Genomic DNA, 12,980 nt, shown 5'->3' with positions numbered 1-12,980 from the left:
TTTGCCATGTTGCGCGCGGATAAGCACAAATTTTAGCTTCTGCATACTTAAGTACTGTATTTTTTAAAACATTAATTAACTTTCATTAATTTACTGTTTTATTGGAAATATATTTTTAAATGTGCAGATATGTAGGTATAATATTATTAATTTAGTTTATAAAATTTTCATTTGATTATTTTATTATTACTATGTATATTAGATATAAGTAGCGAGATGAGAAGGTCATTATTGAGGATAACATTGATGATGATGATTAAGGATCACATTATTTTATTAAGCGTTTACGTTACGTTAAGGTCATTCGATTCATAGGCATTTACGGTCCAAATCCATTTATTTTGACATATTTACGGGAATCTTAACCTGAAATTTAGTCTTAGTGCTAAAGTTTAGTCTCGCATAACCTTTACCGTAAAAGCAAACAGCAATGAAGGGGTACAGCGTAGTTTATTTAGAGTGCAGACTGACCTCTATATTATACGAACGTTCAACGCGATTAAAACTTTAATTCAGTTCTGTGGTGTCTGTACTTGTTTTCTTGGAGGATACATTTTTTTACATGTAATTTAGACGTCCATTCTCCAGACTCCTAGAGATAGTCACGCGACAGACGAACACCTCAATATTGCGTTTTAAGATTAATAATAATTTTTCTTGGCCTTGGTGCATCGTGAAATTTAATTTCAAACGCCATCAAATAGGCAATCAATTTCTGAACTTAATAGATAATTATTATCGGCTATGAATTAATATTCTATATGTATGGAACTGTGAACGCACCCAATTTAAATTAATTATTATTATATAATTATTTATATTTTCTTTAAGTGGCAATTTAGCAGTAGGTAAGCATGTTTTTATATTGAGTTAAAGTTTACAAAAACTAGAAATAATTATATTTTATAAATAATTATACATTTATCATATTTAGGCAATTGATAATGTTCCGTAGGTACCTAAAAGTATTTCATTGCACAACAAGTGTCTTGAAGACCACGAAATCATTAATTATGGTGTATACTAGTCTGGAAGGCATAATATCTTGCTCGTTGTCTCTCTATGTTCCGTAAAACTGACTGAGTGCGGAAGTCAAAGAGCCGTTGATTGTATTTCTGCCCAGAGCTTGCTCCTGTTCCCATTTTTCACACATTTGGCTTTGTGGATTAACATTTTACGGCACTTTTTCACCTCAAAGCGGCTGCGCCAGTTTAGCGCATGAGCAGTTTGTTTTCAATTTTGGCGCTATACGTACATTATGTTGTACTAAATTGCGTGGTGAAAATAATGTTATAAATATGACTGCGCCTGTCACCAAATATGATATTATGATTGTTGCATTTGAAGATAAGTAATGAAGAAACGTAAATTAATATACTTACTTAAAATTAAAAATGCCGCCTTGCTGTCCCATGTATATGCTGCAATTCGTGTGACAATTTTGATTTTCAGAAATTGTTTAATATGACTGGACTACCTACGGGTACTATGGCCAGTCATAGGCCGTTGCAGAGATTTATTTCTGAATCGCAAAAAAATACTTTTCTATAACATGTAGTAGCTAATAGGTGATCATGTAATAATAGATAATAATAACAATTGATGATGTTGATGTTATTGTTTAATAACCAAAACCAACCTAGGAGTTCAGGCACCTCTCGTTCGAATTCTTCGCAACTATAACGGATTGAACACAGCTTATCCGGAGCTGGATATATTCGGTAGTAGGCTGATCGGTTTTAGAAAAAGCATTGTTGGGTGCCTTTTTCAAACCTGTAGGTACGCTAACTAGCTACGTACGTAATTCGCTGTTTTGCTGATGATTTTTCTTTTTCTCTATTTTAAGTTCCAACATTCTTTGTAATTTTATCTTATTTTATTGTGTAATTATCTTATCTTGTTTATGTTTTTAATTGTATTTTTTTAGCATAACTTATGTTTACGTATATTATCATACATATTAGATATAAGATTTTATAAAATTATCAGTAGATTTAGTAATATGTATGATGTTGTAAACTTAATAAATAAATAAATAACAATAAAAAAGAAAAATGTTTATGAGACCCATTAGTACCCCAGGGACATGTGATGTCGCAACAATGCTTAATACCTTTTTGTAATGTGGACAACACTGTTTCATCTATATAGTTTGACTGTATCTTGATACTTCAAAAATTAAGGGCATCATTAATAATTTATATGTTTTTTGGGAATAAATGATAATACCGTGACGTTCTTCTCTTTCCGCAAAGACGATAAATTATTATGAAATGTACAAGTTTTCATATGTGTTTAGTTCATAATGTTCTGTGCTGTATTTGTTGAATAGAGAATACAATTTTGGCCTAAAGGTCTAGATACCAGGCCATAAACTCCAAAAAAAAATAAAAAAATAGAGAATACAATTAATGCGTGTTGACAGCTTACAATTGACAGATGACACTAGTCTATTCTACAGTGACGTATCGCAAACCGATCACCGATAATCTTTTCATAATAATAATTTAAATACGTGGAAATAATAAGTATACTATATTATAGAGAATGAGATAGATTTTTAAAAGACATAAATATTAACTCAAACAACTATGATGCTAACACGTTATAAGTCATGCCTCGTCAAAGGTGGTTTGTAAGAAGAAATTTAATAATGCCTGTTGCTGAGGGAGGCGATCAATACTCTGTTTGGGTATGTTTATTAATTGAACATGTTTATTTAAATTAATTCACGAAAAATGACTTTATTTAACTTTTAAGTGCGAAACATATGTATCACATAATTTGATATTTATTTTTCATGAAACATGTGAACAAAGAAACTCGGGTTAACTTTTAATGATACGTTCTAAACTTATATTAGCTTTAAAAATAAACAGATACCACAGCAAAACATAAAATTATCATTTTCTTTATAATTTTTTAACATATGTGAAATTCTACAAAAGATTGACTTATTCTGTTTATTGTAAGTTTTTATATTTTGAAGTTTGGTTCAAAAAGTTTTCTCTTCTCTTGTTACATTTATGAACTCAATGTAATAATTTTCAGTCTTGCAAATTAATATAAAATATTTGTATGTACTGTTCCATTTATGATTTGTACAACGTTTTCAGGTTGGACTAATTTACATATTTAACTTAATTGTTGGTACTGGGGCTCTGACTCTTCCAGCTGCATTTGCCAGAGCAGGATGGGGCCTAAGCACAATATCCCTTGTATTCCTGGCATTTATGAGTTTTATGAATGCAACATATGTCATAGAAACAATGGCTTGTGCCAATGCTGTATTTAAATGGAAAAGATTGCAATTTTTAAAGAGGAATAGTGTTAGTTCTTTTATATTATAGATATTGTAGACTAGTATTGGTCAATTTCAAATGGTAAAAGGTGATCCTTTAAGAAATGACTATTGTGTTAGGGTATTGGACGCAACTATTGTATTGATGTATACAATAAATTTAAATAGCTTTTCTGTGACAAATTCTGTATTGTCATAGGATAGTGTAACCACAGTAAAAATCTAAAAAAAGGGATAGAATTCAGTCAGGTCCTTTCATTTAGGTCAATATACCAGGCGTGTTGTTCTAAATGATATTGTTATAAACAGTTTTGGCTGTATTAAATTTATATTCACATTTTAGATGCAAGATGAAGAAAACTCAGATGAAGAACAAACTACCTCAAATGCTCCTGGCTATGGAGAGCTTGAAGATCCCTTAGTTTGCGGAGAATCTGTACCTTCACGTTATTATAGTCTTGATAAAAGAATTGAGCTAGGGGAAATGGCTAATCTCTTCTTAACTAAAACTGGACGGACAATGTTTTATTGCACACTATGTGTTTATCTGTATGGCGATTTGTCAATATATTCTGCTGCTGTTTCCAAGTCTTTAATGGATGTTTTGTGGTAAGATATCTTATCTCATTAGGGCTTTAATAATCGAGAAGTAATATTTAAATAGCGAAAAAAAAAAATAGCTAATCTGGCCTGCTTAAAATTATGATTATAAAATCAATTTTCATAGATATTGTTTCAAGACAATATCTATTTCTTGACGTTCACATATAAATAGAAGAACTTTTTGTGGCACACCCAGGCTTTACATTTGTTGGCCTTTTCATAAGTCTAACAACTAGATGGCCTTAAAGTATTCTCTATTTCAGTTCAACAGTTCCATCAAATATGACAAATATAACAGATTGGGACAATATACCCTGCTTTCATGCCTCTGAAGGAGCCTTCACTCGTATTGATTGTTACCGAATGGCTCTTTTGACATTCTTCGCAGCAATGGGTCCTTTTGTCTTCTTTAATGTACAGAAGACAAAATACCTACAGCTGTTTACTTCTGGAATGCGGTGGCTTGGTAATTATTTTATTAAAGTTTTTTTTAATACTGAGTTTACATTTTTATCTTGTACCATTAAACTATTGAGTATTGACCCAAGAGTCACTAATACTTCATTTCAGACAGAATATATGATAAGCACAGAAATGTATTTGCCCGACTCAATATTGTGTTTAAAAGTAAATCATTGATTATAGTTCTTTTACTTAAAGGGGACTTTTTTCTTCATGTTTAGATCATACTTTTTCAATTTAAATAATTAGAGGTTATAATCATTTAGAATATTAATAGATATTACATTATAAGTTTTGGATAAACTTTCCAATATGGACCATCGATTGTTTGTAACTTATTTAATATCCAAAAAACCGAATCAAAGCACCCCACTATCCACCCCTACTCCTAGAGCGTATGTAAAAAATCGAGGGTGCAGAGGAAGTGCAGCCCCTCGGCTTCGGCTTTTTGGTCTCCTTTGCCGATTAGCCTCTGCCGCTATGACTTGCATAATGCCTGTGCTCTCGTACGCAACGGTGGAGGTTTTGCATTTCCCGTAGCGCTGTAGCTGTCCAAAAACCCAATTCTCTAGTTTGGTCTGGTTAGGTTGGTACTTTTTTAAATAATTCCTGGCGGAATAATCGATAAATATAAAAAATCGATAATTTAAAAAAAAAACCCATCGATTTATTTAAAAAACTATTTTAATGCACAATGTTACATCTCTAATAACCAATAGAAATGAAATAAAAAAAAATGTACAATTTGTTTACGAATTTCAATACATTACACAGAAGTTTAAATCATCTTTTTTAATACTTAGACGCAACTCCTGCAGCAAAAATCACTTAAAGATATTCCAATCAAGGTAAAGACACACCTACCTTCGCCTACGCCCGAATTCGATAATACGTTGGTATTATCGAATTCGGGCGACGGTTTTCTAAGTCGTTACCATTCTAACCTTAAAACTTTAACCATGAATATCTCCATAACCATGGGGTTCAAGAGGGTGGGGATGACACAGGGGCGTAGTCCTCCCTTATCGCCCGCCCCCCCAAAACCTCAAAAATCGATGGTCCATATTGGAAGTTTAACATTAGTTTTATTTAAGTCTAATTGTATTATTCCAGCATTCGTCATAATGATATCAATGGCGATACATCTTCTAATCAAACACGGACCTCAAGGGAAGCCGCCAGCCTTCGATTTCACGGGCATGCCCACTTTGTTCGGGGCCTGCGTCTATTCATTCATGTGCCACCATTCCCTGCCTGGCTTAATCAGTCCTATACGAGGCAAAAGTCACCTCGGGCTCCACCTCTCGCTTGATTACATGCTCATAAGCATCTTCTATCTCCTTCTGGCGTTCACGGGCGCGTTCGCGTTCACAAACCTAAACGATCTTTACACATTAAACTTCGTGCCCACAGATAATGAGAATATTTTTCTAGAAATTGTCGAATACTTTCTCGCTCTATTTCCTGTGTTCACTCTCTCTACAAGTTTTCCGATTATTGCTATTACATTGAGGAATAATTTGCAAAGTTTATTTTTGGATACGAGTCGTTTGGAGTCGTATAATTTTGTTTTACGGAAGCTGATATTTCCAATTGTAGCTGTCGTTCCTCCGCTATTACTGACATACTTCTTGGAGGATATAAGTGTTCTTATTAAGTTTACGGGGTCCTATGCCGGTACGGGGATACAGTATTTGATACCAACGTTTCTTGTGCTCTCCGCTAGGCGACATTGCGCTAATTTGTTAGGTTTAGGTGTGGTTAATAAATACAAAAGTCCATTTTCAAATGTAGCGTGGGCTGTGTTTGTCCTACTTTGGTCATTTATATGTATAATACTCGTATCTGTAAATATGATCGAGAAACATTTAAATCGTTAAATAACATATTTCCTAAACCTTTTTTTCACTCGTACTCACATTTAACCATCAAATTATAACTTATAGTAAACTAATATTAATACATGTATTGCCAGTAAGGATTCATTACTCCTTAGTAGTAAAAATTCTGCTTCCGATTCTTGAATGGAATATTTTTTTTTACTAAATGTCTAAAGTAACTGTAAAATTAAATAAAGAATCTGCGTACGGAGTGGAGAAGATGAGACGTTACCAATTGCCTATTAATCCTTATTCCTCGTTACCAAAGTGATTTAATTAATATTTATAAAAAAATTCGTACAAAAATGTGTTCATTGTTGATTTATGCATGTCCAACGCACAAGAAGGATATTTTTGTCTTTTTCGCTCATTAACTGACTTGGACACAAGTTAGTAACTAAAAAAACGAGTTATATTGCAGAAGAGCGTAGAAGCGATCTTTTTCTTGTAGATATTGTTTTAAAAGCCTAGCCTAGAGAGGTTTTAGCATGCGAAACCTCTGAGGTCGGTTTTGCACCAACGGATTATTCTAAGTAATTAATAATTACTTAGGAATGCAATTATCTTGAGGAAGCACATCTACAGAGTCAGGCTGGTCCCCTTGTCTTTAAAAGAAAATCACCAAAGAAACCTTCAATCTGAAGCCTAGATCTATAGTTGTAGCGGCATTGAATTATTTCGATATATAAAATATCAAAGTCGCCGAAACTACTTTACTAGGAGAAGGATGATATTTCAGTTAATTCAGAAACGAGATTTAGTTTGTCTGGCACGTCAACAGATTTTAAATTTGTCTAATTTCGTTTCTAGATTTCCCCTTAAAGGCAAAATAGTACAATACTACTTTATTTGTGTAAACAAATGCCAATAATTTGAAACATAATATAATTGTTTTCTTGATAATTTTATAATAATCTAAATATGTAAGATTGATTGTTTACGGTTTCCTAGTTGTAATAATGTCATGGCTTTTATATTTTTGACTAGAACAAATAAGGAATTGTGTTGGAAATTGTATTGGTACAATAATATTTTTCTGTGATAGCGTAACGTTTTGTATATGTATCTAATTGCTAAAGTGACTGATTGATGTATTTATTATATTCAGAGTATTTTTACAATAAATTTATTTTGTGTGTTTAAACGAGTTTTATTTTGAACAGTATTGATATAAATTTATCCTGAACAACATTAATATTCTATTACTATTAATACCCTTTTTTAACCTTAAATTTGGCGAAGTTTGCTACAACCAATAATCAAATAAAACTTCACGGGTTTAAGAAAATGTTTGTTACGGTACAAAAAAATTCTTAATTGGCATTTGCCAACACCGTACCTACCAGTCAGTTAGAGACTTTATAAAGTTTATAAAGAAATATCATCGACGAAACAAAAGACTATTCAAATTGAAAATACCTTGAGTATTTATATTTCTTTATAAAGGTTTTACTATCGCATGTGCACATTTGTTTACTAAAATTACTTTGTAATATCGTAATTTATTAAATCACTTATAGACCTTGTTAGTTGATATGGTTTTGGTGACTTTTTTGACTATAAACAATGTTTGTCCGCCACAGCAAACAAAATTAATTATTGGGATGAATAAAATTAAAGATGTAAATATTTTACCGAATTATAAAAATTTACATATTTATTTATACTGATATTAACGCTACTCAACCTTTAGTACCAAAATTGCATGATCCATCTGACGCAAGTGACCAGTCTGCATGTGAACTGGAGGATAATTCTACACACTTTTTCTTGAAAATTACATTGAATTAGGTAGAAGAAGATGAAGATGACTTTATTGCATGTTTTTCTTAAAGTATATAGATACAGATATTATACCACAAACAAATATTACTCGGTCCAAGAAACTGGCAAGCCTATCAGACTTACTGAAAATGAAATTAATGATTTTTTTAACCATCCACATTATGGTGTAGTAGAAATAGCTCGACTATTGGTCACAAAAGTTCAGGTATAATAATGTAGCAGAAATAATGCCGCTAAGGAGGCATCAGCAAATTTGTCGCTACTCATATTTTCACTAGAAAAGACCCCAATAAAAGTTTGCTAACGTTAAATTCAATCAGGTAATATTGATTTGGATATAGCTGATTGCTTCTTTTGTAGAGCGCTCTCTCATTTTCGCAGATATTGCCAGTGTTGGCGTTGGCTGATACGAAAGCTGACTGACTATGGGTAAACTTAGGTATCATGAAAAAGGCGCGCACTTGCGTGTCGTGATGCGTATTGTGTCTTGTGAGTTGCGACTTACTCACTTAGTAGGCGGGTAAAGCGAGGCAGTAATAATACGGCTGAGGAACATTGCAGTATTTTCGATTACTAAGCGATTGTTTCGGCCATAAGGATGGGAAACTAGACATTCATCAGACATACAATAAATATTTGTAAATATATCCCGGCCATACTAAAAATATTGACAAGTATTGCATAGTTTGGCCGTAAATGCTGGCTGATACTAGCAGCCACACACTTGCAGGTATACATTTTGGTGATAAAATGTCCCTTATAAGACTTAAATATTAACAAAAACAGCTATGATGTTAACACGTTATAGGTGCCTAATCAACGGTTGGTTTTAAGAAGAAATTGAATAATGCCTGTTACTGAGGGAGGCGATCAATACTCCGTTTGGGTAAGTTTATTAATTAAAAATATTTAGTTAAATTAATTCACAATCCAAATGTTATAAACCCTTATTTCTATATAAGAAATGTGAACAAAGAAACTCCGATTAATTTTTAATTAAGTAGTTTAAAATTTTATTTTACCTTTATAAAATTATGTTGAGCAGTGTTGGCGTAGTGGCTTCAGCGTAAAAATCTCTCGTCGTAGGTTCGATCCCGGGCTGTGCACGAATGGTCATTCTTTCTATGTGCGCATTTAACATTTGCTCGAACGGTGAAAGCAAACGTCATGTCTTCGTGAGGAAACATGTCTTAGGCCCAAAAAGTCGACGACGTGTGTCAGGCACTGCAGACTGATCACCTACTTTTACTATTAGATTTAAAAATGATAATGAAACAGATTCAGAAATCTGAGGCCAGGACCTACATATTGTAGCGCCACTGATTTATTTTATTTATTTATTTAAAAAAATATACCTATTATATTTATTCCATTACGGCAAAACCATCATCATTTAGAACGAAGGTGAAAGTCTAATCTATAAAAATTGACTTATTTTTTTTAACTATTACATTTTTGAAGTTTATTTAAAAAAACTTCACTTATTATGTTCATCTACAAATAATTCTAATAATTATGAGTCTTGCAAATTTATAAAAACATTTGTACCTACTGTTCCATTCATGATTTATAAAAATGTTTCAGGTTGGATTAATTTACATATTTAACTTAATAGTTGGTACTGGGGCCCTGACTATTCCAGCTGCATTTGCCAGAGCAGGATGGGGCCTAAGCACAATATCTCTTGTATTCCTGGCATTTATGAGTTTTATGAATGCAACATATGTCATAGAAACAATGGCTTGTGCCAATGCTGTATTTAAATGGAAAAGATTGCAATTTTTAAAGAGGCATAGTGTTAGTTCTTTTTTATTATAGATATTGTAGACTTAACTATTATTGGTCTTTTTCAAAAGGTCAAAAGGTGATCCTTTAAGAAATAATTATAATATATGTAACTGTAACTGTAATATAATGTCACTACTAAATTTATATTCACATTTTAGATCCAAGATAATGAAAAATCAGAACAAACTACCTCAAATCCTCCTGCGTATGCAGACCTTGAAGATCCCGTAGTTTGTGGAGACTCTGTACCTTCATGTTATTACAGTCTTGATAAGAGAATGGAACTAGGAGAAATGGCTGATCTCTTCTTAAGTAAAATTGCACGGAAAATGTTTTATTGCACACTATGTGTTTATCTGTATGGGGATTTGTCAATATATTCTGCTGCTGTTTCCAAATCTTTGACGGATGTTGTGTGGTATGATTTGTTATATATCTCATTATAAAAATCCAGATGTTATATTAAGCAAAATTTATACAGATTCGGAAAATAAATAGAGCAAAACTGGCCTACTTAAAATTTTGATTATAAAATTGAGCCAATATCTATTTCTTGATGTTTACACATAAATTAGAAGTACTCTTTGTTTTTGTGTTTGTTGGCCTTATCATGTCTTAACAACGAGAAGGCTTATTATTTAAATTATTCTCTTTTTCAGTTCAAAAGTTCCATCAATGACAAATATAACAGATTGGGACAATATACCCTGCTTTCATGCCTCTGAAGGAGCCTTCACTCGTATTGATTGTTACCGAATGGCTCTTTTGACATTCTTCGCAGCAATGGGTCCTTTTGTCTTCTTTAATGTACAGAAGACAAAATACCTACAGCTGTTTACTTCTGGAATGCGGTGGCTTGGTAATTATTGCATCGTAATTTAGCTGTGTTTTCACATGAAATAGAAATATATATAATAAACATAGATGTGTTTTTGCACCACTCCATATTGTGTTTAAAATTAATGGTTAAAGTTTTTAAAAATTTTATTTGATTAAAAAATTATATTTGAATAATAATAGATTTCATAACGTTTTTTTAAAGAATTTTAAGTCTATTTTATTTTTTCCAGCATTCGTCATAATGATGTCAATGGCGATACATCTTCTGATCAAACACGGACCTCAAGGGAGGCCGCCAGCCTTCGACTTCACGGGCATGCCCACTTTGTTCGCGGCCTGCGCCTATTCATTCATGTGCCACCATTCCCTGCCTGGCTTAATCAGTCCTATACGAGGCAAAAGTCACCTCGGGCTCCACCTCTCGCTTGATTACATGCTCATAAGCATCTTCTATCTCCTTCTGGCGTTCACGGGCGCGTTCGCGTTCGCAAACCTCAACGATCTTTACACATTAAACTTCGTGCCCACAGATAATGAGAATATTTTTCTAGAAATTGTCGAATACTTTCTCGCTCTATTTCCTGTGTTCACTCTCTCTACAAGTTTTCCGATTATTGCTATTACATTGAGGAATAATTTGCAAAGTTTATTTTTGGATACGAGTCGTTTGGAGTCGTATAATTTTGCTTTACGGAAGCTGATATTTCCAATTGTAGCTGTCGTTCCTCCGCTATTACTGACATACTTCTTGGAGGATATAAGCTTTCTTATTGAGTTTACAGGGTTCTATGCCGGGGCGTGGGTACAGTATTTGATACCTACGTTTCTTGTGGTATCTGCTAGACGACATTGCGCTAATTTGTTAGGTTTAGGTGTGGTTAATAAATACAAAAGCCCATTTTCAAATGTATCGTGGGCTGTGTTTGTCCTACTTTGGTTTTTTATATGTATAATACTTGTAGCTTTAAATACAATCCAGAAACCTTCAGATCGTAAAATACCATATTTACCTTAAACCCACGAACGTCCCCACATTTAACCATTAAATTATCTCTTATAATACGTGGGTAACACTGAAAATGTTTAGAACTCGCCAGTTAGAAACATTGCTAATGAAAATTCTTTTGAATTTCAATTTTAGAACTCTTTGGTAACCTATTGTAGTATATTGCAATTATTTGTCATTTGTTTTTGTGAATTGGCGATAATGAACGTAACGCGAGGAAATTTTCGGTCAATTATTTATTATGACTTTCGTTGTGGGTTTACTCAACAACAAACCCATAATAGGCTGCGATTAGCTTTTCTTAATGAAGCCCCATCTCCTGCCACTGTTTAAAATTGTAAATAGTGGTATAACGAGTTTAAGCGTGGACGATGATGAACCGCCTGAGGGATGTCCTTTAACAGCGACTAATGAAGATAACATCAGTGCTGTGCGACGCATGATAGAGAAAGATAAGAGAGTGACCAGTCAGCAGATACGGGTAGCCTAGGCATGAGTTCAAGTTCAAAAATATTACTCAAACGTTAAGGCGTCGGGAAGCTTCGTACCAGATGGATTCCCCATACTTTATCCGACGACCAGAAACACCTTCGCATGGACTGGTGTCGTCAAATGTTAGATAAGTTCAACGGAGATGACTCAAATGCTGTATTTGACATCGTCACAGGTTATGAAAGCTACTATTGCTACGAACCCGAAACCACAAGACAATCAGCTTAGTAGGTGTTTCCTTTCGAGGATCGGCCAACTAAGGTAAAGAAAGGAAGAAGACAAGGAAAAAAGATAATTGCCTCATTCTTTGGTCGAGATAATGAGTCATCTGCCATACATTCCTGACCTGGTTCCCTGCGACTTTCATTTATTCCCAAAAACTGAATATTAAATTACGAGCCCTAAAGATACGATGAATCATGAAAGCGCACGAAAATGACATAGAAGACTGCTTTTCTCAGTGGTTCCATCGAATGCGACGATGTGTAGAGAGGAACGGAGATTACTTCGAAAAACAATAAAAGTATTGGCAACTTTTTACATTAGGGCGTTTTTCATTTTCTAAATATTTTCAGTGTTACCTAGGTAGAACTTTTATAATAATAAATTTAATACCGGTAATTATCAATTTCAGGATAGTAGTAGTGCTCTTAGAGACGTTACCAATAATGATTATATATATGAGACATGTATATATATATATATAATTTATACATGTCTCACGCACATGTTTGGATATTTTGGTCTTTATCGCTTTGTAACTAACTCATGCCCACGCTAAGTTGACCTGGTATCAGGAAATCGTAGTTACATCGTAGAAGGA

The 12,980-nt window shown here is 33.4% G+C and overlaps 2 protein-coding genes across 2 annotated transcripts; both read left to right on the top strand.

The window, feature by feature from the left end:
* Positions 1 to 2,456: 2,456 nt before the first annotated feature.
* Positions 2,457 to 7,386, top strand: LOC110997346 (transmembrane protein 104 homolog). Its single transcript, XM_022265467.2, has 5 exons — positions 2,457 to 2,692; positions 3,117 to 3,329; positions 3,645 to 3,910; positions 4,168 to 4,370; positions 5,480 to 7,386. The coding sequence occupies exons 1-5, from the start codon at positions 2,615 to 2,617 to the stop codon at positions 6,244 to 6,246; spliced, it is 1,527 nt and encodes a 508-aa protein (XP_022121159.2). The 5' UTR covers positions 2,457 to 2,614; the 3' UTR covers positions 6,247 to 7,386.
* A 1,358-nt stretch (positions 7,387 to 8,744) lies between these two features.
* LOC110997349 (transmembrane protein 104 homolog) lies at positions 8,745 to 12,682 on the top strand. The gene is made up of 6 exons (XM_045631877.1): positions 8,745 to 8,761; positions 8,840 to 8,917; positions 9,616 to 9,828; positions 9,978 to 10,237; positions 10,479 to 10,678; positions 10,890 to 12,682. The coding sequence occupies exons 2-6, from the start codon at positions 8,879 to 8,881 to the stop codon at positions 11,672 to 11,674; spliced, it is 1,497 nt and encodes a 498-aa protein (XP_045487833.1). The 5' UTR covers positions 8,745 to 8,761; positions 8,840 to 8,878; the 3' UTR covers positions 11,675 to 12,682.
* Positions 12,683 to 12,980: the final 298 nt, after the last annotated feature.

The sequence above is a fragment of the Pieris rapae genome, chromosome 17 (genome assembly GCF_905147795.1).
Source record: "Pieris rapae chromosome 17, ilPieRapa1.1, whole genome shotgun sequence".
In the NCBI taxonomy this organism is placed as follows: Eukaryota; Metazoa; Arthropoda; class Insecta; order Lepidoptera; family Pieridae; genus Pieris; species Pieris rapae.
Note: the sequence above shows the minus strand (reverse complement) of the source record. Positions and strands in the feature narration are given on the sequence as shown.